At 40.4% G+C, this 27,024-nt stretch overlaps 2 protein-coding genes across 2 annotated transcripts; one reads left to right on the top strand and one right to left on the bottom strand.

Moving 5' to 3' along the window:
- Positions 1–982: 982 nt before the first annotated feature.
- On the top strand, positions 983–16,795 carry TTI2 (TELO2 interacting protein 2). The gene is made up of 7 exons (XM_007450749.1): positions 983–1,902; positions 3,197–3,383; positions 3,897–3,989; positions 13,242–13,429; positions 13,505–13,648; positions 15,323–15,485; positions 16,582–16,795. The coding sequence occupies exons 1-7, from the start codon at positions 1,256–1,258 to the stop codon at positions 16,684–16,686; spliced, it is 1,527 nt and encodes a 508-aa protein (XP_007450811.1). The 5' UTR covers positions 983–1,255; the 3' UTR covers positions 16,687–16,795.
- MAK16 (MAK16 homolog) lies at positions 16,082–27,013 on the bottom strand. Its single transcript, XM_007450748.1, has 10 exons — positions 26,999–27,013; positions 24,639–24,688; positions 24,437–24,546; positions 24,271–24,335; positions 23,928–24,079; positions 23,131–23,185; positions 19,596–19,670; positions 18,750–18,863; positions 17,586–17,651; positions 16,082–17,423 (listed from the first exon to the last, which is right to left on the bottom strand). The coding sequence occupies exons 1-10, from the start codon at positions 27,011–27,013 to the stop codon at positions 17,229–17,231; spliced, it is 897 nt and encodes a 298-aa protein (XP_007450810.1). The 3' UTR covers positions 16,082–17,228.
- Between the last annotated feature and the right edge of the window lie 11 nt (positions 27,014–27,024).

Genomic DNA, 27,024 nt, shown 5'->3' on the forward strand with positions numbered 1-27,024 from the left:
TTTAGATTCCATATATATGTGTTAGCATACGGTATTCGTGTTTCTCTTTCTGACTTACTTCACTCTGTATGACAGACTCTAGGTCCATCCACCTCACTACAGATAACTCGATTTCATTTCTTTTTATGGCTGAGTAATATTCCATTGTATATATGTGCCACATCTTTATCCATTCATCTGCTGATGGACACTTAGGTTGTAAAACCATAGACTTTTCAATAAATGATGCTGGACATCCACATGCAAAAAAAAAAAAAAAAAATCTAGCCGCAGGAAGAGAAAAACCAAAGCTAACGGAGAACTCAGGATCAAACACGCCTCACAATCACGTACTAGCCACAGAACGATAAGTACTATCAGCAACCAAACGACAACCAAACCATCGCAGGATTAAAAGGATCCTTCATAGCTCATGTCAGACAGGTAATGTGCCACAGTCGTAACAAGGTTGGAAGGAGGCACATGTCACACAAGCGCGTGAACACCCAATCATCACACTTTTGAACTACAAAAGGATCAACGTAACTGCTCGGCTAAGGAGCCCCGGGTACGACCCACTAACTTTACAGTAAGGGTGACAGATGTAGTGCATATTTACTTAGACTTGATGAAAAAAAAGTCCTGTATATTTTATCACGATCCCGATATTGCCTGATATTTCTTTTGTTTCTACCTCAGTAAGTGAAAACAGAAACAAAATAGCGATGCGGCTATTATCCATGCAAATATACTCTCCATAGCTCCACCCTCTCTTGAACCCGGGTCGCTATTGCTTTACGGTAGTACGTCGTGAAATGACGGAGCGTAGCCGCGGTAATGGCGGAAGCTAGCCTTGTGCTTTGCGGCAACGACGTTTGCTAAGTCGGATCCTGATAAGCGCAGGCGTGCCGGGAGGACTGAAGGTACCGGCGGTCGTGTTAGTGTCACGCCTTAGAGATTTATTTCTCAGGCTCTTTAGAATTTTTTTGTTTTCTCTTCCTTTTTTTTTTGAGTCTTCAGAGAGGCAAGAGTAATTTCTCCCTTCCACTGTTGGGAATCTGAGCTTCTGTTACTCCAAGAGAACCCCCTTTCCCGCATCTTTTCCTTTATACCTTTACTCTTCTGCGGGCTAGACTCTCCCTCGGTCCTCCAAGACGTCTCGCCGTTTTATTTGATTTTAGTTCTGTTCTTTGAGAGAATCCCAGCCCCGGAGTTATCTTTCCTTCCCTCTTTAGCGGACCTCCGCCCGCCTCCATCCTCGTCCTCGGTCTGAGGCATGGAGCCTGACGGCTCTCGGGAATCCCCACCCCGGGAGGGCTCTTCCTTTCCTGGACAGTGGCCTTCCTCCGCCCTCGGACAGGCCTTCTCCCAGATCTTGCACCAGTTTGCCGGTCAGGAATCCCGACGGGGCAAGGCCAGAAATGCAGCTCTTCGGGACCTCAGTGCTGTACTAGAAGCCAAAGAATGTGATCAGTTATTTGCGGGGAGTGACACCTCGCTCCGTGGAATGCCCGAGATGCTGGGGCAGGTGGCAAAAGCCCTGGGGAAGTATGCAGCTCCTCCCGAGGGGCCGGAAGGGGGAGGTGATCGTCACTCCGAAGTGGCCGAGAAAGCGGCAGCAGTTGGATTACTCTTCCTTAAGCTGTTGAGGAAAGTTGAGACCGCTAAGAATTCCTTGGTTTGCCCTGCATGGAAGGCAGGCCTCCGTCACTTGGCAGGACCCATCTATATTTTTGCCGTCACACACAACTTGGAGCAACCATGGACCAGCCCAAAATCTCAGGGCGTCGCTGGACAGGTGCTCGCCTTACTGCTTCAGGTTACTGAGTGTGGTTCTGTGGCTGGATTCCTCCACGGAGAAAATGAAGATGAGAAAGGGAGATTTACTGCGGTCATGGGGCTTCTCAAACCCGATTTGAATAAGTGAGTACTCCTGCCGTAAGGGCCACCGACTTAAGCTTCACACTAATGTTTTAGAAGGTTAGAGCTCAAAGGAGTCTTGTTTCTGCATCAGCGACATAAAGGTGTTGTAAGCCCAGAACGGTTGTGATTGTGATGACATTAACTCGGTAGTGGCAAGTTCGACATTAGAACCCAGGTCTTCAGACTTGATTTTCTAGTGCTTTTTCCAGTCCTGACAACTGCCCTGAAATTGGAAGTTCTGTCCCATTTATTTAGACTTAACTTTCTTCAGTTAGGTGGGGTTGGGGATTCGGAGAAGATTTAAACTTCGAGAAGATTTAAACTTACAGTTTGAATTTAAACTTAGGGATCTTGAAGCTCATCGCTAGTTATTAGATATGGAAGCATGTTTGGGATGAAAAAATAAAAGTCCTTTAGATTGCTGTTAGCTAAAGTATTTTCTGTGAGTTTCCACTTGCTACTTTGTACATTTGTGTTTGTGACCCTGGAGCGATGAGAAAAAAGTGAGTACATAACTGTGTTTTTACCAGGAACGTGGAGGTACAAGGCTTAGTTGTTTTTTTTTTTTGGCGGTACGCGGGCCTCTCACTGCTGTGGCCTCTCCCGTTGCGGAGCACAGGCTCCGGACGCGCAGGCTCAGCGGCCATGGCTCACGGGCCCAGCCGCTCCGAGGCATGTGGGATCTTCCCGGACCGGGCCACGAGCCCGCATCCCCTGCATCGGCAGGTGGACTCTCAACCACTGCGCCACCAGGGAAGCCCCAACAAGGCTTAGTTTTGAGGATGTCCGGTGCTTCTTTTTATTGCTTCTGAATAGGACCAGTTTCATTATTTGCAATATAAAGATAACACTACCTGTTACACCGTATTTGAAGATTGGTTGAGTAATGTGTGTAAACTCACTTTATAAGCTATAAATTGCTGTTTGAATATTGATTCATTTGCTCCCATGTGGTAATAATAATAATAATAGTGATACTGAAGACATTTCCTTTCCTCCTCTCTCCCTTCTTAACACTTTCTCACTGTAACCACCACCATCACCACAGATTCTTTACATAGCTGTGGTTATAACTGGCTACTTTTCATCGGATATTCTTTAGACCCAGAGCCCTGGGTGATAAATGTATTTAGTGTAAGTTTTGTAAGTTATTTTGATCTAAATCTTCAAAATGTATGTTGTTAACATCAAGAGTTATCTTATGTGGGATGTATTTTTTTTTCAAGTATAAGAAAATATAGTTAGCTTGAACTGGACACCATGTCACTTACTGTGGTTTCACATTTCCATTTAGGGACTCCTGGAAGAATAACCCAGCCACCAAACATGTTTTCTCATGGACTCTGCAAAAGGTCACTCGACCCTGGCTGAGCCAACATCTGGAAAGGGTACTTCCCCCATCATTGCTCATCTCAGATGACTATCAAACCGAGAACAAAATCCTGGGTGTCCACTGCCTCCATCACATTGTGCTAAATGTGGTAAGTGGCCTCCATTCTCTGTCATCTGTACCGATGGTGCAGGCTGAGTCATCATGGCCATTCCTCGTTCATGACATCACTGCTCTACTGCTGCCTATGTTTATATCTTTTATTAACTGGCTTTCTTTTAATGCTGTCATGTGACTCTCAATTCACTAATTTATATTTTTCTCTCTGTATTTTCCTCTGCTAACCTAGTAGGTTGTATCTCATAGGTGATGTATATAAGAAACGTAGACCATCGTCAGACTGAAGAACCAGACTTTGAGTCATTAACAACTGACTTTCAAGGAACAAAAAATTCAGAAGCTGAAAGGGATTATACCCAAATGTACAAGCTATTACTCAAGGAAACTGCTTTTTTTTTAAAACTGTGTATTATGGAGCTTTTAAAATATACACAGAAGTAGAAAGAGTGGTATAATGAATCCCATGTACCGTGTTCAATCTCAAAAATTACCAACTTTTGCCAACCTTGGGAAGCTTTTAATTGGGTAATTTGTTTGATTGCAGCCAGCTGCTGATTTGCTGCAGTACAACAGGGCCCAAGTCCTATACCATGCCCTTTTCAACCACCTGTACACACGGGAGCACCACCTCATTCAGGTAATGGTAAGATTTGTTTATAACTCTGAGTCTGAGCTCTCAAATTTGAGTAGAAGGTGGCACTATGTGAATAAGAATAGTTGGTACACATTTTTCTCTTCTAGGAAGGTAAAGATGATAACTGAGAGTCATTGACAAGTTGAAATATGGGAGTAGCAAATGACTAGTGAAAATATCTCAATACCAAGAGGCATCGACATTCCTGAGTCTCCACAGAAAAGCCAGTGTTTTGTCTCCACCTGGGTCATTTATATATCACTTGGGGGCAGCTTTATGTCTGAAAAAGTTCTATTTTTAATTCTTTTTAGTCTCACCTATTTATGAGCAAAAGAGAGATGGGTTCTTCTTTTTCTTTCCTTATTCTTTTTTATCTCTTTTTAGCCACACAGCTTTCAGGATATTAGTTCCCCAACCAGGGATTGAACCCAAGCCCCCTGCAGTGGAAGCACCAAGTCCTAACCACTGGGCTGACCAGGAACTCCCAAAAATGTTCCATTTTTATTAATTTAAGTGTCCTTCTTTCTGGGCTACTTTTATATCAACACACACTCTGGGAACTCCTTGTATGTTGGGTTTTTTGTGTCATTTATTCTTTCATCCAGTAGACATTGAGTACCTACTGTGTGCCAGTAACCATTGTAGGTTCCAAGAATGAATGAGTCAGACAGGGTTTCTGACTTTAAGAAATCCTTTGGAGAGACATTTATGCAAATATATATACTGTATATGTAAATACAGTACAGAGTAATAAATCTATTAAAAGTTTTCTGAAAAGTGTAGTGGGTGTTGAACAGTAGGCAGCTAATGAGGTTTAGTGGTATTGGGGTGGTTTTAAGAGGATCGGGTAAGGAGGTGATATTTGCTTATAAAGGAGGAATAAGTGTTTCAGGCATGGTGTTTGGAATCACACCAAGACAGACGTAAACGATAGGGTCCTGGGCAGGCTGCAGCGCACAGCATCTGCTGTGAAGAGACCTTCAAGCTGGCGGAAGATTAAGACGTGGAGATCACCTTCCTGCCCACAAATACATCAGAAATACATCTACATGTGGAACAACTCCTACAGAACACCTGCTGAAGCTGGCAGAAGACCTCAGACCTCCCAAAAGGCAAGAAACTCCCCATGTACCTGGGTAGGGCAAAAGAAAAAAGAAAAACAAGAGACAAAAGAATAGGGACGGGACCTGCACCAATGGGAGGGAGCTCTGAAGGAGGAAAGGTTTCCACACACTAGGAAGCCCCTTTGCGGGTGGAGACTGTAGGTGGCGGAGGGGGGTTGCTTCAGAGCCACGGGGAAGAGCACAGCAACAGGGGTGCAGAGGGCAAAACAGAGAGATTCCCGCACAGAGGATTGGTGCCAACCAGCACTCACCAGCCCGAGAGGCTTGTCTACTCACCCAATGGGGCGGGTGGGGGCGGGGAGCTGAGGCTTGGCCTTCAGTCGGATCCCAGGGAGAGGACTGGGGTTGGCTGCGTGAACACAGCCTGAAGGGTCTAGTGCGCCACAGCTAGCTGGGAGGGAGTCTGGGAAAAAGTCTGGACCTGCCTAAGTGGCAAGAGACTTGTTTTGGGGTGTGTGAGGAGAAGGGATACAGAGCACCGCCTAAACGAGCTCCAGGGACGGGTGCAAGCCACGGCTATCAGCGCGGACTCCAGACATGGCATGAGACACTAAGGCTGCTGCTGCAGCCACCAAGAAGCCAGTGTACAAGCACAGGTCACTATCCACACCTCCTCTCCCAGGAGCCTGTGCAGCCCGTCACTGCCAGGGTCCCGTGATCCAGGGACAACTTTCCTGGGAGAACACACAGCGCGCCCCAGGCTGTTGCAACGTCATGCTGGCCTCTGCCGCCGCAGGTTCGCCCTGCATCCGTACCCCTCCCTCCCCCCGGCCTGAGTGAGCCAGAGACCCCCAAATCAGCTGTTACTTTAACCCTGTCCCGTCTGAGCGAAGAACAGAACACTCAGGAGACCTACACACAGAGGTGGGGCCAAATCCAAACCTGAACCCCGGGAGCTGTGCGAACAAAGAAGAGAAAGGGAAATCTCTCCCAGCAGCCTCAGGAGCAGCAGATTAAATCTCCACAATCAACTCGAAGTACCCTGCATCTGTGGAATACCTGAATAGACAACAAATCATCCCAAAATTGAGATGGTGGACTTTGGGAGCAACTGTAGACTTGGGGTTTGCTTTCTGCATCTAATTTGTCTCTGGTTTTATGTTTATCTTAGTTTAGTATTTAGAGTTTATTATCATTGGTAGATTTGTTTATTGATTTGGTTACTCTCTTCCTCTTTTTTAAAAAAAAATATATATATGTATACTTTTTGCCTTTTTCTCTTTTTCTGAGTGTGTATGTGTATGCTTCTCTGTGTGATTTTGTCTGTATAGCTTTACTTTTACCATTTATCCTAGGGTTCTGTCTGTTTTTTCTTTTCTTTTTTTTGTGTGTATTTTTTTTTCTTTTTTTTTTGTGGTACGCAGGCCTCTCACTGTTGTGGCCTCTCCCGTTGTGGAGCACAGGCTCTGGATGTGCAGGCTCAGCGGCCATGGCTCACGGGCCCAGCCACTCCGTGGCATGTGGGATCTTCCCAGACCCGGGCATGAACCTGTGTCCCCTGCATTGGCAGGCGGACTCTCAACCACTGCGCCACCAGGGAATCCCTTTTGTATAGTTTTTAATGCTTGTTATCATTGGTGGATTTGTTTTATGGTTTGGTTGCTCTCTTCTTTCTTTCTTTTTTTATTTTTAACAATTAAAAATTTTTTAAATTTTAATTATTTTATTTTATTTTATTTTTCCTTCTTTCTTTATTTTTTTTCTCCCTTTTCTTCTGAGCCATGTGGCTGACAGGGTCTTGGTGCTCTGGCTGGGTGTCAGGCCTGTGTCTCTGAGGTGGGAGAGCCGAGTTTAGGACATTGGACCACCAGAGACCTCCTGGCCCCATGTAATATAAATCGGGGAGAGCTCTCCCAGAGATCTCCATCTCAATGCTAAGACCAAGCTCCACTCAACAGCTAGCAAGCTACAGTGCTGGACATCCCATGCCAAACAACTAGCAAGACAGGAACACAGCCACACCCATTAGCAGAGAGGCTGCCTAAAATCATACTAAGTTCACAGACACCCCAAAACACACCACCGGATGTGGTCCTGCCCACCAGAAAGACAAGATCCAGCCTCATCCACCAGAACACAGGCACCAGTCCCCTCCACCAGAAAGCCTACACAACCCACTAAACCAACCTTAGCCACTGGGGGCAGACACAAAAAACAATGGGAACTATGAAGCTGCAGCCTGCGAAAAGGAGACCCCAAACACAGTAAGTTAAGCAAAATGAGAAGACAGAGAAATACACAGCAGATGAAGGAGCAAGGTAAAAACCCACCAGACCAAACAAATGAAGAGGAAATAGGCAGTCTACCTGAAAAGAATTCAGAGTAAAGATGATCCAAAATCTTGGAAACAGAATGGAGAAAATACAAGAAACATTTAACAAGGACCTAGAAGAACTAAAGAGCAAACAAACAATGATGAACAACACAATAAATGAAATAAAAAATTCTCTAGAAGGAATCAATAGCAGAATAGCTGAGGCAGAAGAAAGGATAAATGACCTGGAAAATAAAATAGTGAAAATAACTACCGCAGAGCAGAATAAAGAAAACAGAATGAAAAGAATTGAGGACAATCTCAGAGACCTCTGGGACAATATTAAATGCACCAATGTTCGAATTATAGGGGTCCTAGAAGAAGAGAAAAAAAAAGGACTGAGAAAATATTTGAAGAGATTATAGTTGAAAACTTCCCTAATATGGAAAGGAAATAGTCAAGTCCAGGAAGTGCAGAGAGTCCCAGACAGGATAAATCCAAGGAGAAACATGCCAAGACATATATTAATCAAACTGTCAAAAATTAAATACGAAGAAAAAATAATAAAAGTATCAAGGGAAAAACAACAAATAACATAAAAGGGAATCCCCATAAGGTTAACAGCTGATCTTTCAGCAGAAACTGCAAGCCAGAAGGGAGTGGCAGGACATATTTAAACTGATGAAAGGGAAAAACCTACAACCAAGATTACTCTACCCAGCAAGGATCTCATTCAGATTCGATGGAGAAATTAAAACTTTTACAGACAAGCAAAAGCTAAGAAAATTCAGCACCACCAAACCAGCTTTACAGCAAATGCTAAAGAAACTTCTGTAGGCAGGAAACACAAGAGAAGGAAAAGACCTACAATAACAAACCCAAAACAATTAAGAAAATGGTAATAGGAACATACATATTGATAACTACCTTAAATGTATATGGATTAAATGCTCCAACCAAAAGGCATGCACTGGCTGAATGGATACAAAAACAAGACCCATATATATGCTGTCTACAAGAGACCCACTTCAGACCTAGGGATGCATACAGACTGAAAGTGAGGGGATGGAAAAAGATAGTCCATGCAAATAGAAATCAAATCAAGCTGGAGTAGCAATTCTCATATCAGACAAAATAGACTTTAAAATAAAGATTATTACAAGAGACAAAGAAAGACACTACATAATGATGAAGGGATCAACCCAAGAAGAAGATATAACAATTGTAAATATTTATGCACCCAACATAGGAGCACCTCGATACATAAGGCAAATGCTAACAGCCATAAAAGGGGAAATCGACAGTAACACAATAATAGTAGGGGACTTTAACACCCCACTTTCACCAATGGACAGATCATCCAAAGTGAAAATAAATAAGGAAACACAAGCTTTAAATGATACATTAAGCAAGATGGATTTAATTGATATTTGTAGGACATTCCATCCAAAAACAACAGAATAAATTTTCTTCTCAGGTGCTCATGGAACATTCTCCAGGATAGATCATATTTCGGGTCACAAGTCAAGCCTTGGTAAATTTAAGAAAATTGAAATCGTATCAAGTATCTTTTCTGACCAAAACGCTATGAGACTAGATATCAATTACAGGAAAAAGGCTGTAAAAATACAAACACATGGAAACTAAACAATACATTACTAAATAACCAAGAGATTACTGAAGAAATCAAAGAGGAAGCCAAAAAATACCTAGAAACAAATGACAATGAAAACACAACGACTCAGAACCTATGGGATGCAGCAAAAGCAGTTCGAGGAGAGAAGTTTATAGCAATACAGTGCTACCTCAAGAAACAAGAAAAATCTCAAAGAACCTAACCTTACACCTAAAGCAATTAGATAAAGAAGAAGAAAAAAAACCCAAAGTTAGTAGAAGGAAAGAAATCATAAAGATCAGATCAGAAATAAATGAAAAAGAAATGCAGGAAACAATAGCAAAGATCAATAAAACTAAAAGCTGGTTCTTTGAGAAAATAAACAAAATTGATAAACCATTAGCCAGACTCATCAAGAAAAAAGGGAGAAGACTCAAATCAATAGAATTAGAAATGAAAAAGGAGACGTAACAACTGACACTGCAGAGATACAAAGGATCATGAGATATACTACAAGCAACTCTATGCCAATAAAATGGACAATCTGGAAGAAATGGACAAATTATTATAAAAGCACAACCTCCCGAGACTGAAGCAGGAAGAAACAGAACATATAAACAGACCAATCACAAGCACTGAAATTGAGACTGATTAAAAATCTTCCAACAAACAAAAGCCCAGGGCCAGATGGCTTCACAGGTGAATTCTATCAAACATTTAGAGAAGAGCTAACACTTATCCTTCTCAAACTCTTCCAAAATTTAGCAGAGGGAGGAACACTCCCAAACTCATTCTACGAGGCCACCATCATCCTGATACCAAAACCTGATACCAAAGATGTCACAAAAAAAGAAAACTACAGGCCAATATCACTGATGAACACAGATGCAGAAAACCTCAACAAAATAGTAGCAAACAGAATCCAACAACACATTAAAAGGATCATAAAAAATAAATAAATAAAAAAAAGGATCATACACCATGATCAAGTGGGGTTTATCCCAGGAATGCAAGGATTCTTCAATACATGCAAATCAATGTGATAAATCATGTTGACAAATTGAAGGAGAAAAACCATATCATCTCATTAGATGCAGAAAAAGCTTTTGACAAAATTCAACTCCCATTTATGATAACCCTCCAGAAAGTAGGCATCGAGGGAACTAACCTCAACATAATAAAGGCCATATATGACAAACCCACAGCCAACATTGTTCTCAATGGTGAAAAACTGAAACCATTTCCTCTAAGATCAAGAACAAGACAAGGTTATCCACTCTCACCACTGTTATTCAACATAGTTTTGGAAGTTTTAACCACAGCAATCAGAGAAGAAAAAGAAAGAAAAGGAATCCAAATCAGAAAAGAAGTAAAACTGTCACTGTTTGCAGATGACATGATACTATACACAGAGGATCCTAAAGATGCTACCAGAAAACTACTAGAGCTAATAATGAATGTGGTAAAGTAGCAGGATACAAAATCAATGCACAGAAATCTCTTGCATTCCTATACACTAATGATGAAAAATTTGAAAGAGAAATTAAGGAAACACTCCCATTTATCATTGCAACAAAAAGAATAAAATACCTAGGAAATAAACCTACCTAAGGAGACAAAAGACCTGTATGCAGAAAACTATAAGACACTGATGAAAGAAATTAAAGATGATACAGGTGGAGAGATATACCATGTTCTTGAATTGGAAGAATCAATATTGTGAAAATGACTATACTACCCAAAGCAATCTACAGATTCAATGCAATCCCTATTAAACTACCAATGGCATTTTTCACAGAACAAAAAATTTCACAATTTGTATGGAAACACAAAAGCCCCTGAATAGCCAAAGCAATCTTGAGAAAGAAAAATGGAGCTGGAGGAATCAGGCTCCCAGACTTCAGACTATACTACAAAGCTGCAGTAATCAAGACAGTATGGTACTGGCACAAAAACAGAAATATAGATCAATGGAACAGGATAGAAAGCCCAGAGATAAACCCACACACATATGGTCACTTTATGTTTGATAAAGGAGGCAAGAATATACAATGGAGAAAAGACAGCCTCTTCAATAAGTGGTGCTGGGAAAACTGGATAGCTACATGTAAAAGAATGAAATTAGAACACTCGCAAACACCATACACAAAAATTAACTCAAAATGGATAAAAGACCTAAAGGTAAGGCCAGACACTATAAAACTCTTAGAGGAAACCATAGGCAGAACACTCTATATGACATAAATCACAGCAAGATCCTTTTTGACCCTAGTGAAATGGATATAAAAACAAAAACAAACAAATGGGACCTAATGAAACTTAAAAGCTTTTGCAGAGCAAAGGAAACCATAAAGAAGATGAAAAGACAACCCTCAGGATGGGAAAAAATATTTGCAAATGAAGCAACTGACAAAGGATTTATCTCCAAAATATACAAGCAGCTCATGAAGCTGAATATGCAAAGAACAAACAACCCAGTCCAAAATGGGCAGAAGACCTAAATAGACATTTTTCCAAAGAAGATATACAGAGTGCCAACAAACACATGAAAGGGTACTCAACATCACTAATCATTAGAGAAATGCAAATCAAAACTACAATGAGCTATCACCTCACACCAGTCAGAATGGCCATTATAAAAAAACCTACAAACAATAAATGCTGGAGAGGATGTGGAGAAAAGGGAACCTTCTTGCACTGTTGGTGAGAATGTAAATTGATACAGCCACTATGGAGAACAGTGTGGAGGTTCCTTAAAAAACTAAAAATAGAACTGCCATATGACCCAGCAATCCCACTACTGGGCATATACCCTGAGAAAACCATAATTCAAAGAGTCATGTACCACAATTTCATTGCAGCTCTGTTTACAATAGCCAGGACATGGAAGCAACCTAAGTGTCCATTGACAGATGAATGGATAAAGAAGATGTGGCACATATATACAATGGAATATTACTCAGCCATAAAAAGAAACTAAATTGAGTTTTTTGTAGTGAGGTGGATGGACCTAGGGTCTGTCATACAGAGTGAAGTAAGAAAGAGTGAAGTAAGTCAGAAAGAGTGAAACAAATACCATATGCTAACACATATATATGGAATCTAAAAAACAAAAGGTTCTGAAGGACCTAGTGGCAGGACAGCAATAAAGACGCAGACGTATAGGATGGACTTGAGGACATGGGGCGGGGGAAGGGTAAGCTGGGATGAAGTGAGAGAGTGGCATGGACATATATATACTACCAAATGTAAAACAGAGAGCTAGTGGGAAGCAGCCGCATAGCACAGGGAGATCAGCTCGGTGCTTTGTGTCCACCTAGAGGGGTGGGATAGGGAGGATGGGAGGGAGGGAGAGGGAAGAGGGAGGGGATATGGGGATTATTTATACGTATAGCTGATTCACTTTATTATACAGCAGCAACTAACACAACAATATAAAGCAATTATACTGCAGTAAAGATGTTAAAAAAAAAGTTTCAGCCATGGCAGGGTGTGCAGAGAACATTCTGAAGACAGAAGAAACAAGTTATATAAAATCAGAGGTCGAAGTTACCTTGTTTCTTATTTCATGCCTAGTCTCCCTCCTCAAACCTCAGTCTGTCACCTTTCTTTTTCAAATACTATTTTTGGTGTTGAGAACCCAGGCTGTGCTAACAGCCAGAAAGCTGTTAGGGCTCTTAAGATGGTGATTTAAAAAAAAAAAAAAAAAAAAAAAAAAAAAAAAAAAAAAAAAAAAAAAAAAAAACAAAAAAAAAACACACAAAAAAAAAAAAAAAAGTTAAAAGGAAAAAAGACGTAAAAGAAAACACAGAGATCATGGGAGAGCTAAAAGGGAGTGCCTAGACACTGAAATTTCAGATAGGGCTGTCAAAGTGGATACAAATAGGATCATCTGAGATTCTGTTTGGGAGTGGTTTTATTGTAAATACTTGTAAATATCACTTAGACTCAGGAATTTACTGACAGTAGACTTAGACTCCTAAGTTTTGGATTAAAGTCTTAGCTCTGCTATTCTTCCAGTTTTATAGATTAGCAAAGAATCATCCTGAGGAGAAGGTATTAACTTGAGACAGTCCGATGGAGAGAAAAGAATGTAAAAAAAGTTTGAAAATGTAAAGTAATATACATTAAACTTATTAATAGACTGTTTTAGAATTCTATGACATGGACCCCAAGGATGGTAGATTAGTGGAAGTTGCTAGAAAAATCTGAGTGTTGTGAATACAAATTCGTTTACTACAGTTCCTATTACTTCTTCCTAGGCTGTGCTCCTGTGTCTGCTGGATTTATTCCCCATCCTGGAGAAAGCCTTGCACTGGAAGGGAGATGCAGCCCGACCCACCACACACTGTGATGAGGTCCTGCAGCTGATCCTGATGCACATGGAGCCCGAGCACCACCTTCTCTTACGCAGGACTTATGCAAGAAACCTACCGGCTTTTGTGAAGAGGTGAGTCCCAGTGCAGCTGGGTGTGGCCATACTCAACTTCACTCTTTGGAGCCACATTTTCTCTGTCATTTTTAGGTTGGGGATCTTAACTGTCCGGCACTTGAAGAGGCTGGAGCGAGTCATCATTGGTTATCTGGAGGTTTATGATGGACCCGAGGAGGAGGCTAGATTGAAGATATTGGAAGCCCTAAAACTTCTCATGCAGTATACTTGGCCCAGGTATGACAGCCAGCAGACAGGTGTGCTAAGAGGGGCAAAACTCAGCTGATACTCCCTTCAGAACTTGCCCAGATGTACATTCAATACAAAGTATTAAGGACGTGCCATATATTTGAATACCTCCTGTTTTTCCATACCAACTGGATTTTGAACTGTGAAAGTGGCGTTGAAAAGATATAGTCAGTTCCTTCAGGTGTACATTTCTCTGGATTTATAATGCATATTAGAATTTTAAAAGCCATTTAGCAGTGCTACAGTAGATGTACTTAACTTTGTTCACCATAATGTTTCTTAAATCTGATAGAGAATGGAGCACTCATAGCACATCACTGAACATCTGTGGTAATCAGAATACTGATCTGGGATATATTTGCTTAGCATTCCAACTCTGGCTCGAGGTAGGTGTCCTGAACAGCAAGCTGGACCCCAAACATGCTGGGTCTGCAGAAGGCTCTCTTGCATGAAATAACAATGTTTAATTCAACGAGAGTCCAGTGCCTCAGGAACACGTGGGTGTCTCTGTTCTGAACCGTATTCTCTCATCTCCTCATAATGTACCCCACAGTCACATTTGTCACGAGGTTGCATTTATTTGCTTACTGTCTTTCTCCTCTACTGAACTAGAAGCTCCAGGAGGATGGAAGACTGACCACTTTAGTACACTGAGAACTCCAGAACTTACTCAGAACCTGGTATTAAGTACACAGATATTTTTAAAGTGACTGGAATAGATGCATGAATGAAATTGAATCAGACTAATACTGTCCAAGTAAAAGAGGTCAGCAAGCAAATGTAGAGGTCAGAAAATGAATGTCAATTATGGAGGGGGTGGGGCCTGGGGAGTGGGAAACAGCAAATTGTGTGTTGAGTGATGACAGGTGGAGGGCTGAGCAGCACACAAGTTACAGGAAAACACTTAATGTTTTTTAGATCAAGATGAGGGATGCAAACTTTTCTTCTCCCAGTCACATTTCTGCCCAGAAGTATAGTTTATTTTCACACTACAAGTTATTTTTCAGCTTCCTTAAGGCTTTTTTTTTTTTTGTGGTTAAAAAATACATAAAATTTACCATTTTAAAGTGTACAATTCAGTGGCATTAAGTGCATTTACAATTTTGTGTAATCATTATAAAAACTTTTAGAAACACTAAGTAGAAGTAAATAGACTGGGCCTAACTGGTGGTAGTCTAGGATCTAGAAATATAGTGACAGAAAACCCAAATTGACACATAAGTCTCAAAAGCCAACCTTATTTCCCTCACTGTATTTTTAATCTCCAGGCCTAAGACCGCATCAAAACTAAAGAACTATGGGCCATTTCCTGTTCTCTGGTCAAAAGTATAGGCCCCTGGTAAGGGAGACCCCAGTTCTCCCTTTTCAGGAGGGGCTGCTTCCTTACGGCAGGACCATGCTTCTGGAGGGAAACTAGGTATTCCTGGGCAGGCCAGAATGTCAGTGTGTATGGGCAGTGTGCTGTAGAAAAAAACAAGGGCCTTAAAGTTCAGAAATCTGGAGTCTGGTCTCTAGTTCTGTTTCCAGCTCTGTGGTCTTAAATTTTGACTTCAGTTCCTTCATTTATGAAATGAGGGTTTTCTACTAGATGGCCTTTGAAGTCTCTTTCAGTTTTAATATCGTGATTCGGAGTCTGAACATCATTTCTCTTCTTGATTCCAGAGTTCCCTGTAGACTTGTGGTCTTACTGAAGGCTCTCTTGAAACTGATATGTGATGTAGCAAGGGATTCAAGCCTCACACCCGAATCTGTTAAGAGCGCTTTGTTAGAAGAGGCCACAGACTGCCTGATTCTCCTGGACCGCTGCTCTCAGGGACAGGTAAAGGTAAGGGACAGTCTGCGACTTGGTTTCTGATAGGCTTCTTCATCCTCAGGTAATTCCTGTGATTCTAACTTACATTTACGTGCCTGACCAAGTCTGTAAATGAACATGGGGGGTTCGAGTCTCTACCTCTGAGCCTTCTAGCCTTCAGTGGAGTTTGATTAATACCTTATTCTTCCTCTAAAGCTATTGAGAACTGTTTAGACCAAAAGGCAAGAGGATCAGTGGATGTTTCTGGAGCCAGGACAGAGAATGGGCAAAAGGATCATGATCAAGAATTTGTAAAATTTAAGTTCTGTTCTAGTGGTCTGAATGAAAAAAAAAAAAAAGGTTGAAATAATGGGCTATAAACCACCAAGGAGTAATAATTTAGGTAGAGTAAGCAATTCAGTTACCAGAAATGTTTCCAGTTTTTCAGAGGCAACTGTGTTTTCCACATGCATCAAGAATTTGTAAAATTTAAGTTCTGTTCTAGTGGTCTGAATGAAAAAAAAAAAAAAAGGTTGAAATAATGGGCTATAAACCACCAAGGAGTAATAATTTAGGTAGAGTAAGCAATTCAGTTACCAGAAATGTTTCCAGTTTTTCAGAGGCAACTGTGTTTTCCACATGCTTATTTATCCACGTGGGAATTCTTCCTTTGGTCTCATATTCCACAGAAGTTAACTTCTCAAAGCCATAGCATATAATAGCTGTGTGTCCACATATACATAATTTATAAATTATTGTCTCATTTCTTACCCCATTTAGAAATCTTCAATTGAAAGTTATAAGGCAGCATGAAAAGAAATTCATATCCTAAAAATATTTAGGGGTAGCATGGTTTATGCAAATTATTTCATCTTGGCTTTTTAATCTTGGGCACTTTTCAAGCCCTAGGTTTAATCTGATTCACCCTGACTGGTAGTAAGCTACTTCTCTGTGCTCCAGTAGGACATTTCCGTTTCTAAAGTTACACCTGTTCTGTGAACTGTGCTCTCGTGTCATCCGTCCTGCCCTTCTTTGAGTATGGTACCAAGAAAGAACCAAGGTAAAAGGAAAACACATATCAAACAAACAAACAAACAAAAAACAAACACTGTTTGGTTTGATGTTTCAGGGTCTCCTGGCTAAAATCCCCCAAAGCTGTGAAGACAGTAAGGTGGGGAACTGTATCCGAAGAGTGCAGCAGGTTTCTGAAGGAGCTCCCTACGATGCAACTTAAGACTTGTATTACTTTCCTGAAGAGGAAAAGATTTTCTTTCTGTTCCACTTGTTTTAAATGGAATTATTTCAGGAAAAAGGTATATTTATATTAAACATTATAACTTAGATCTTCTTTTTCCTTCTTTCCTTTTTACTCCCATAGAAGTAGGGAAAAGAGAATATGAAAAAATTAAAGTCTGGACATTTCTAAATAAAGGGGGGAGGGGAGGAATGCAGGGGGAGGATACCAAGGAAACGGGTGGGTAGCATTTAAAATTTAGAAATATTTACACCCGCAAACTCATCTGTTACGTTTCCTGGGCTCAAGCTGTCACTCCAGCACACGTAACAATGCTATAAAAATACTCTGTTCACAATTTAGGCTTTTCTCTACTCCCTCCCAGATTTTTTGCCCCACAGAAGTAGCATAAATATTAAAAACACAAATATTGTGTTAAAAACAAGATAAAGAGCAAAACCCAGAAGTGTGTATGTGTTTAAGATAAAAAAAGGGAAGAAGTTCAAAATGTCCAGTCCTGTTTATAAACGTCTGAAGGGAAATCACGTGGTTTTGGCCTTGGCCTCGGGCTCTGTCTCCAGCTCGTACTCTATCTCTACATATGCTTTTTTCCTCCTCAAAGGTCCTTTCAAGGGTGCTTTGCCTTTGTATTTAGTGTCAACGGCCTTTTCTTCTTCCTCACTGGAGGATTTATCATCCTCATCTTCATCACCGCTGGCGTCCAGTTTATCCATGTCCTAATATGGGGAGGGGAAAAAAATAGGAAAGACACTAGATTCATTCCCCAAACTGCCTATTTAGAACTAAAACTAGAGAATTTATCTGCTCTGTGTGACCAGAACTCCCCTCCCCATTTTTTGTCTGAAGCCAAAGGACAGATTTTTACCCATGAACCTCACCTCAAAATCACTTATGTCACTCTCATCAACTTCATCGTCTTCCACAAACTCTCTTTTTCCCACATCCTAAAATAAAATGTAACTGTTATGTTCAAGATACATAATGAAAATTCAGCTTAGACATCTGGTTTTATTCTTTGATAAGTGCATCAATAACAAACAGAATGAGAGTCTACTTACTAGACAAGCAAAATCAACTTATTTCCAAGTTTAATACTTCTGAATTTAAAACACTTCAGGGATATCAATTCTCATGCCTGATTTAAATCATTAGACATAAAACATCCTCATTTTAAATAGTTAAACTCAATATACAGTACAAGAACAAACAATTCTTTGCACATTGAACGAAAAGTATTAATTTCAAATATTAAAATATAGTTTACTACTAGGAAAAGTTACACCTGTGTACCTGTGTGAGTCTATTGTGAATCTACTTGTTAAATTTGCCCTTTACCTAAAAATACTATCATTTAAGTACTTCCCCTATATTAACAGTAAAATTAAGCCCTTTGTAAATTTCAGTAGGTTCCTTAATGTTATATTCCCTTAGCTAACAAGGACCCTTCATTTGTCATCTTGCAGGAAAAATTTTAGAATGCTAATAAATAAGATCAAATTGTCAATGCATAAATAGTTTGTTGGCTGAACCTGGAGAACAAAGCAGCCACTACTGAACCAAATTAATAAAAAATGATAGGAAAAAATAACCAAGTATCTATTTTGGTTAGGGAAATGAAAATGATATTCTCTCTCAATTACATAAAAATAGATCTCATCGGCCTTCCCTGGTGGCGCGGTGGTTAAGAGTCCGCCTGCCAATGCAGGGGACACGGGTTCGAGCCCTGGTCCGGGAGGATCCCACATGCAGCAGAGTGGCTGGGCCCGTGCGCTGCAACTACTGAGCCTGCACTCTAGAGCCCACAAGCCATGACTACTGAAGTCTGTGAGCCCGGGGCCCGTGCTCCGCAATGGGAGAAGCCACCACAATGAGAAGCCTGCGCACCGCGACAAAGAGTAGCCACCCACTTACCACAACTAGAGAAAGCCCGTGCACAGCAACAAAGACCCAACACAGCCAAACATAAATAAATAAATTAAAAAAATATATATATATCTCATCCCATAGATTACTGCTTGACAAAGCAAAAACACAAAGCTTACTTCTTTATCTTCTTCATCATCTTTTTCCTCAGCATCTGAAGAGCCACTGTCTGCCTCCTGCTGTTCCAGGGCCTTGTCAAAGGCATGGATGGGGAAGTTGTAGATGTCGCCATACTAAAGAACATAAACGTGGGTCAGCTTTAACCACATTTGGATCTTACGCTTGAAGTCCACTGTCCAACAAGTATATTATTTTCCTCAGTGATTAAACAAGAATAATCAGTAATATTACTATATTATTTTCAGGCCTAGAGCCAGCAGTATCTTTCAAAAACCCATATTTGACATTTAAATAATCAGCGATTAATACCAAACAGGCACCTTCTATGAAGGATGGATACCAGATCACTTAAAACTTAACAGTCTATAAAACCCATGGATTGGAACAAATGTAATTTTGCTGATAAAGGGGAAATAGTAAGGAAAAAGTAAATTTTATTCATGTTGTTTCTGTAAATGACATTAATTTTTCAAAAGACAATAAAAATTCATTTTAAAGAACCTTAAAAGACTAGGATGAATAGGCAGGAGGATCGAAGCTGTACGGCTTTTGTAGAGAGATCTGGAGTTGTGTTTGGGAGGGGGAGTTGGGAATAATGGCAAAAAAGGAAAGGTCTCTACTGAAGTATCAAGAGTAACTGAAGTATTTTATGTGCTTTTGATCAAGGAACTAAAATGAGGAAGCCAGGGCCTATATGATATCTATTTTATTCCAGTAATAAAATCAAGGTGAAGATCTTTCTAGCATTTTTAAGAATAAAACACATTTCCCACTATTCCTACATTTCCTAGCATATTACCACCTAAAAAATAAAATCTGTACCCCAAAGTTCCTAGCTTTCTTACCGTATCTTGTTTCAGTCTCTCCAGCAATTCCTTTTCGATGGCGTTGTCCAGCTGAGCAGCTATTAATGCCTTTTCCTATAAGAGAAAAAGAGCAAACCCATTTACTGCATTAGACTCATTTTTCAGCCTGTAGTAGTGGGAGAAATCAAGTTTTTATGTGAAAGATGTAATCCCCTTTCGCCTCTTACTGTAACAGGAACTTCTGCCTGTCCAACCAGATATATGTATCTTCAAAAAAATTCCTATGGTTTTAATAGATTTTTAAAAATAGTTTGATCATTTATTTTTATTTTTTAAATTTATTTATTTGGTTGCACCGGGTCTTAGTTGCGGCTCGTGGGCTCCACGGTTGTGGCATGCGTGGGGGATCTAGTTCCTGGACGAGGCATCAAACCTGGGCCCCCTGCCTTGGGAGCACAGAGTCTTAACCACTGTGCCACCAGGGAGGTCCCTTACAAATAGATTTCTAAATTAAAGTCTACAAAGTCTTTGACAGATACACAAAGCAAGTAGGTCTACATACATTTAAGTGTCTCAGAAAATTAGAAGTCCTGAAGCAGACTCCATAAAAGCTGCAAAAAGGAAACAGAGACTTTCACCCATTTACATTTTCTAAAACCATGTTAGATTCCATGTGATAGAAGTAGATCAAGAAATCTCTTCAGTGGTCTTCTGTAGGAAATGATACATGGTATCAACCTTTACCCAAACAAAACATAAAAATGTAACCTCAATCTGCCTTTCTTGTGAAAGACTGTGCATTAATTTGAGAGTAAAAATCATAGAGAATGTTAGTGTTACACACTGAAGCTATGTTAGGATGAACAATGCACAGGATCAATTACAATGCAGGGAGACTGGGAGCACACAGAGCAGTTAGGTTACTGTGATCTACATTTTTCTCTAAAGCGGATGCTTACACCTCAGGGGTGATCCACTGAGATGTAGCAAGCAAATATTCAAAACTTTTTTGTATATTTTTTTCTTTAAGATATTAACTATTACACATTTTTATGCACACTCACATAGCTGCCTTGACTCTGTCCATAAAGGAAATAGTGGTGTGTCACATTACAGTGAGCAAGATATGCCAAGGGAAAAAATACTGCACAAAGAGTTTGAAAGTGGTGGTCTCACTCCTTTATTCAGATTATTGCAGCCTATAGCTATTTGCTTAGTTAAGTGGATTTACAGATGATACTGAATACTTTGCAATAAGATAGGGAGTAGTTTTAAAGATGTATGCTGGTTATTTAATGATTTAGTACTTTAAAAAGAGTTGTAGAACTTAAAGAACCATGCATTTTTCGCAAAAAGAAAAATGTTCCAGATTTGTCAACCTTTTCTAAGATGACAGATGGCTGTCAGCAGTATATAACGTAGCAGAAGTTTTTATTTTTATTTATTTTTGGCTGTGTTGGGTTTTCGTTGCTACATGCGGTCTTTCTCTAGTTGTGGTGAGCGGGGGCTACTGTTCATTGCAGTGCGTGGGCTTATTGCAGTGGCTTCTCTTGTTGCAGAGCACGGGCTCTAGGCGCACGGGCTTCAGTAATTGTGGCTCGCAGGCTCTAGAGCACAGGCTCAGTAGTTGTGGCGCACGGGCTTAGTTCCTCCGCCACATGTGGGATCTTCCCAGACCAGGGTTCGAACCCGTGTCCCCTGCATTGGCAGGCGGATTCCCTGCGCCACCAGGGAAGCCTCTGTAGCAGAAGTTTTAAAAAATAAATACACTCACTCTGTTCTTTCAAAGGAAAGGCAATATTTTAACAGTGAGTTTGAAAGAATTGTTTTTCCAAAAAAACCTTGTTCTGTGGCTAGAACATTTAAAAAAGTGATTACATCTATATGTGACATTGCTGAAAACATGTGTCTTCTATAAAAGCTGCAATCACACACTTAAAAAATTTGGAAACGGCATTTTCTAACCCATTTAAAAATCTTCCAAATCTATTTCAGAGGGCTTCAAACTTATTTGGTAAAAATAGAAAATTTTAATTTCTTCTGAAAGGTTTGTAAGAATGCCTGTTTTGACTTGGGGAGGATGAAAACTCACTAGCCAGATTTAAACAAAAATGTCTGCATAATTGGTGGTGGAGAATGAAAAATGAACAGCAAGTACTAAATGCAGGCAGTCAAAAATGCCCTCCTGGGCTTCCCTGGTGGCGCAGTGGTTGAGAGTCTGCCTGCCGATGCGGGGGACACGGGTTCGTGCCCCGGTCTGGGTGGATCCCACATGCCGCGGAGCGGCTGGGCCTGTGAGCCATGGCTGCTGAGCCTGTGCGTCCGGAGCCTGTGCTCCGCAACGGGAGAGGCCACAGCAGTGAGAGGCCCGCGTACCGCAAAAAAAAAGAAAAAAAGAAAAAAAAAAGCCCTCCTTTTTTCTCTCTGTCTCTGAGCTCTCTATCACTTATGACAGCCCTTAAAGGCAAATTTACACTGCTGAGAACCAAACCTTCACTTCACTACATCACAAACTTTTACTTATAATACACCTATTAGTGCAAATATACATGTATAATAACATTTACAAGTAATATATTGGGGAGCATATGTTCAAAAATTTTATTGATGGGGTGAGTGATCAAAAAAGTTTGGAGATTCAATCCTGGGTTTCGGCACCAAAAAAATAAGTTTGGAGACGAATGATATAACAGGTTTGAGACACAGAACTCTATGTGATTAATGGAAACAAAAGCATCAAGATTATTAAAGCTATTCCTTGATAGGATATGACAAATGATGAGGTAAATGTCTGTTGGTGGAAGGATGGTAAGCAAAGCAAATAGCTAGAATGACTGAAAATGTGAACTTGTCAGGAAAAGCGAATTCCTGGGTCTTAAAAGCATAAGAATACTCAGCCTGAGTGAGGTCTCACGAGGTGGACTGGCAGGCTGCTCTCTATGACAAAGGCTGGGATTTGACTAGATTCTCCACGGACAGCAAAATATCATCATCACTGTTCACTACTTCAGTAACAAAGCTGACACGTTTACTTCAAAGAAACAAATAATCCCTATTAATCCCTTACCAGCAATTTCAGAACCCCCAAAACCCAGTTTAGATGCCTAATATGACCGGAACTGACATGAGGCTCCTTAAAAAAACATTTTTAAAATTCCATCTAGTGTGGATTCATCTAGTGAAACACCATTATATTTCACTGCACAACTACTAGTGTGTTTAATGAGAATGCTCAAAGCTGGCTGAGGGTAATATGTAAAACATAAGATTGGCAACATACCAGAATTCTAAATCTGACCTCAAGAATTTCAGACAAGGAGTTGTGGATCTATATTTAAGGTATTTTTTCTGTTCTCCATTACACATACCCCCAAAGTACCCACATTTTAACCTGCCCTGAAAGTCATAATCTTCAGATATGGAATATCAGATAGCATAGTCAACTAATACTGTTGTCCATAATCTAGGGCCCGAACAGTTCACAGACAGCAGTGACTGAATCGTTCTCATGCCCTGACTACACAGCCCTACCCTCAATGAAACTACAGAACCTACGATTATCAGAATAAGTTACCTCTCTTCTTTTTTCCCTCCGTTCCACCTTCTTACTCAAAGGAACAAGTTTCCTCCTACGGGAAATAAAACACATGATCAGAAACCCCAATTACATGTTCTACACGTTCCTTTAAAAAAAAAGAAGAAAAAAAAGGATTGAAATTGATTTTGTAGGGCTCAGCTAAATATAGCAAGATTACATAAAATTTTCTAGATAGTTAATGCTATAAAAAGTCAGGCATTTTTACATATATTTGACATTGTTCATATATGTGGCTGTTTTTGTTTCTTTAGGCATCCTGAAACTTCTGAGGGCATTTACAATGCTAAAGATTAATGCTTCCGCAAGCTAAGAAAAAATAATTTTCTACAGAAGATTGACATCTCTAGCTTTCTCTGCAGGTCACAATGAATTAGGGCCTACCACTCCTTAAAGATGGCATGCAGTTAATTCTGTGGATTTCATATCACTTAAAAAAATAAGTTTTCACTGAACCCACAGTAAAGTTCTTACACTCCATTTCACATTTTTTTAGATCATTTTCAACTCCCTAATTTTAGGATTCCCTCAGGGTTAAAAAGACAATTTTCTGAAGCTGATAATCAAGTTGTACTCTACTGTTTTTAAAATTCTGCAAAATTAAAGGGCACAACTTTAATCTGTGGTAAAGCTACTGCTGCTTAACATGTCATAAAAAATTACCCAAAGATGAACTTAACAGAAAACATTACTAGAGGTTTCACAATATCTCAGCTTCATAATAAGATGCATGGAAAGGTAATTTAAAAACAAATAAATGCATGATCAATACTTACTGTCGCTTTAGTGTAAGTTTTCTAATTCGAATTAGGTACTGGGTGATCTTGGTGAATCTCTGCTTACATTTGTGTCGAATGAAACGGGGCCAGTAAATTAGATTTTCATCTATTTGCTCCAGTGCTTTCTCATAGTTTTTATGAAGCCGGACCTGTTAAACAGAAAGGAAGCTTGAAGGGCAAGGGTCATATTAAGTCTTCACTGTTAATGACACTTATGGGGCCTAATAAGGATGGCTCCAAGAATTTAAGGTAGACGTGGTCAAGGAAGTGAGAAAAGCATGTGGCCCTTTTGCTCTTGATCAATGAAATGGTCATCATGATTTTATGTCCTAAGTCTTACCCGTTCCCAGAGACGCCTAGGGAAAGCTGCTCGTTCTATAACCTTCATATACAAGTAGCACTGTCCTGCAGGATAAATAGTTTTATTATTATTTACGGAGAGACTAAAGAATATCCTTTTAAAAGCTGTTGAGTACTTCTCTTGGAAGTTAAAACCGAGGAGTTACCTTTCTCTTCTTTGATAGTGGCATACTGACTGTTTGCCAGGGGACAGGACGACCGATTACACAGTCCAGTCAGGCTGTATTCATTTCTGCAAAAACTCTGAGTCTTGGTTCTAGAATGAGAGGAAAAGAGCAAAGATTATAAGATGGGATGCCAAGAGGGCAACTGACGGAATCTATATCCAAGTTGAAAATCTAGACTCACCTTATTTTGAAGGAACAAAATTGCTTGTTTCCTAGTGTGTCCCAGATAACCTGCAAGACGAAGTAGAAACTCATTTCAATTGCTCTTACCTAACAGATGCCATATTAATCCAAGAGAACAATGCGCTAGGGCAGCACCCTGCTTTACTGAGGAAATGAGTCTTTGAAGAATGAGAGGACAAAGAAGTGCTTTGTAAAATAGTCTGATTTATTTGTTTTTTTACACAAATAACAGATTCTTGTAGGAAAAGTAAATACAAATTAGCGATAACCATAACCTTACTGCCCAGAGATACAATTTCGTAGTATTTTAATTTGTATATTATACCAACAAGCATGTATATTTTAAACAATATGAGATTATATATATAGTAGTGACTTTTTTTTTTTTTTTTACTTAACGTGTTCATTATGCATCATTGTCACACACTACTAGATTTTTGGATATACGTACGACACATACCATGATTTTATCTCATTGACAAGGAAGATTCTCTGTTGCTATCCTCCACTAACTCATATGCTCTATATTCATTCAGCATTTATTGTACACTTAATACTTATGTAAGACACTGACATTTCAAAGTCCTGACACACAGGAGGCACTCAGGCACATGCTGAATGAAGGAAGGTACAATCCTTAAAAAGTTTTTTCTTTCTAGCTACAGAAAAAGAGATGTAAACAAAGCATCACAAAGCAGCAATCTAAATGCCACAGCAGAGGTGTGTAACAGCATGAGAGCCTTTCAGGGAGCTGCCTTGAGGAACTGGAAAAGGCTCTGAAGTAGTTAAAGGGAAAAACACAAAGAAGCGTTAAAGAATGGAACAACAGTTTTGGAATTTTACAGGATGTGTGTTTGGCAGGGGATGGTGGGAAACAGGTAAGAGGAAATGAAACTGGAGAAGTAGGAGCGAATTCTGGTTTGTGGCTTTAAGTATCATCTCCAGGTTGATGACTCCCAAACTGTCATCTCCTGGTCAAACTTCTCTTCAGAGCACCAGATTTGTATATACATGCAGCTGCTTACTTGACATCTCCACTTGAATGTCTAAAAGGCATCAAACACATTCACAGGTCCAAATGGAGCTCTCAATTCCACACCTCTCAAAAGAATACTGGGTTCCTTCCCTAGTCTTCCCCACCTCCATAAATAAAACCACCACTGAACGGTTTGTTCAAATCCAAAATCCCTTGATTTTTCCCTTCATTTCATCCATAACCAAGTATTGCCTGTTACAATGATAAAACAGATCTCTAATTCATCCATTTCTTTTCATGACCACTCCCACCTTAGTTGAAGCTACTTTCATCATGCTCTAGTCTCCTTGCTTTCATTCTTTCTCTCCTTCGAAAGCCTTTCACACAACTAGAGACATTTTCACAAACGTAAATCAGATGTCACTTCTCATTTAAAAAAGCCTTAAAACACCTCCTCCAAGACTCTACATGATCCTGTCCTGCAAAGATACCCAACTTCATTCCCTACCTTTCTTCCCTTGATTTCTATAACACAGTCACACTAATGTCCTTTACCACATTCCTTCTCTCTTACCTCCAGATCTTTGTATTTTACTGTTCTTACTGCCCAGATTGATTGCTTTTCCCTCAGCCCCCAGTGGCGGTTCCTTCTCATCTTTTAGATCTCGCCTCAGATACCTTCTATTCAGAGAAACCTTCCCTAATCAGCCCTATCCGCATCAACCCGGTGTTTCTTTCATAGTAGTATTACACGGTTCAACTGTATTTAATTTGTTCACGTGTTTACTGTCTCCCCCGCCAGAGCTCCAGTAAAATAGAGGTCTTTTGCCTGGCTTAATAACAACCAAATCTCCAGTAATTACTCTTGGCACACTGTAGGCGCTTGAATATATCTCATACAAATAACTAAACGAATAAATCTAGGATGCTTCCAAAATTTTTACGCGGGCAGAGAGTGGAGCAAACGTAAAAAAAAAAAAACCTAACACAGGAAAAGCAGGTTGAAAAGTACCGTGCACATGGTTGAAAAGGATGCTTAAATTTGGTGTTTAAACTTCACCGTACCGTCCCCCAGGCCGCCACCCACCCCCTACCCCGCCGCCTCCCGAGTCCCCAGGGGACCATAAGCAAAGTCCTTCCTTGCCAGGCACCAAGGCCTGGATACACCGACCCTGGGGGTTGAGGTGGCGGTGTCCTGACCCCTTAACCCCGAAGTGCCGGGTAGACACGTGAGGGCCCCACGCTCGGAAATCGGGGCTCTGGAAGCCTCGCTTCCGGAGCCACCCTTCGCTAATGGGCCAGCTGAGTAGGTGGCTTCTGAGTCTCCTAAAGCGAGCGAGACACACTTCATAAAACCCGGGGGCCAGCGCAACAAGACTCACATCATCTGACTGCATCTTGTCAGCGG

This window comes from Lipotes vexillifer, unplaced genomic scaffold (assembly GCF_000442215.2).
Source record: "Lipotes vexillifer unplaced genomic scaffold, Lipotes_vexillifer_v1.1 scaffold74, whole genome shotgun sequence".
Taxonomy (NCBI): Eukaryota; Metazoa; Chordata; class Mammalia; order Artiodactyla; family Lipotidae; genus Lipotes; species Lipotes vexillifer.

Bases quoted from the DNA above. Each gene is read 5' to 3' on its own strand.
- TTI2 (XM_007450749.1), top strand. From the start codon at position 1,256: ATGGAGCCTGACGGCTCTCGGGAATCCCCACCCCGGGAGGGCTCTTCC. The intron at 3,384-3,896 runs GTAAGTGGCCTC...GTTTGATTGCAG, and splicing joins ATCACATTGTGCTAAATGTG to CCAGCTGCTGATTTGCTGCA. The intron at 3,990-13,241 runs GTAATGGTAAGA...ACTTCTTCCTAG, and splicing joins GGGAGCACCACCTCATTCAG to GCTGTGCTCCTGTGTCTGCT.
- MAK16 (XM_007450748.1), bottom strand. The intron at 17,652-18,749 runs GTAAGCTTTGTG...ATTTTATTTTAG, and splicing joins ATGATGAAGAAGATAAAGAA to GATGTGGGAAAAAGAGAGTT. The intron at 17,424-17,585 runs GTGAGGTTCATG...TCCCCATATTAG, and splicing joins GTGACATAAGTGATTTTGAG to GACATGGATAAACTGGACGC.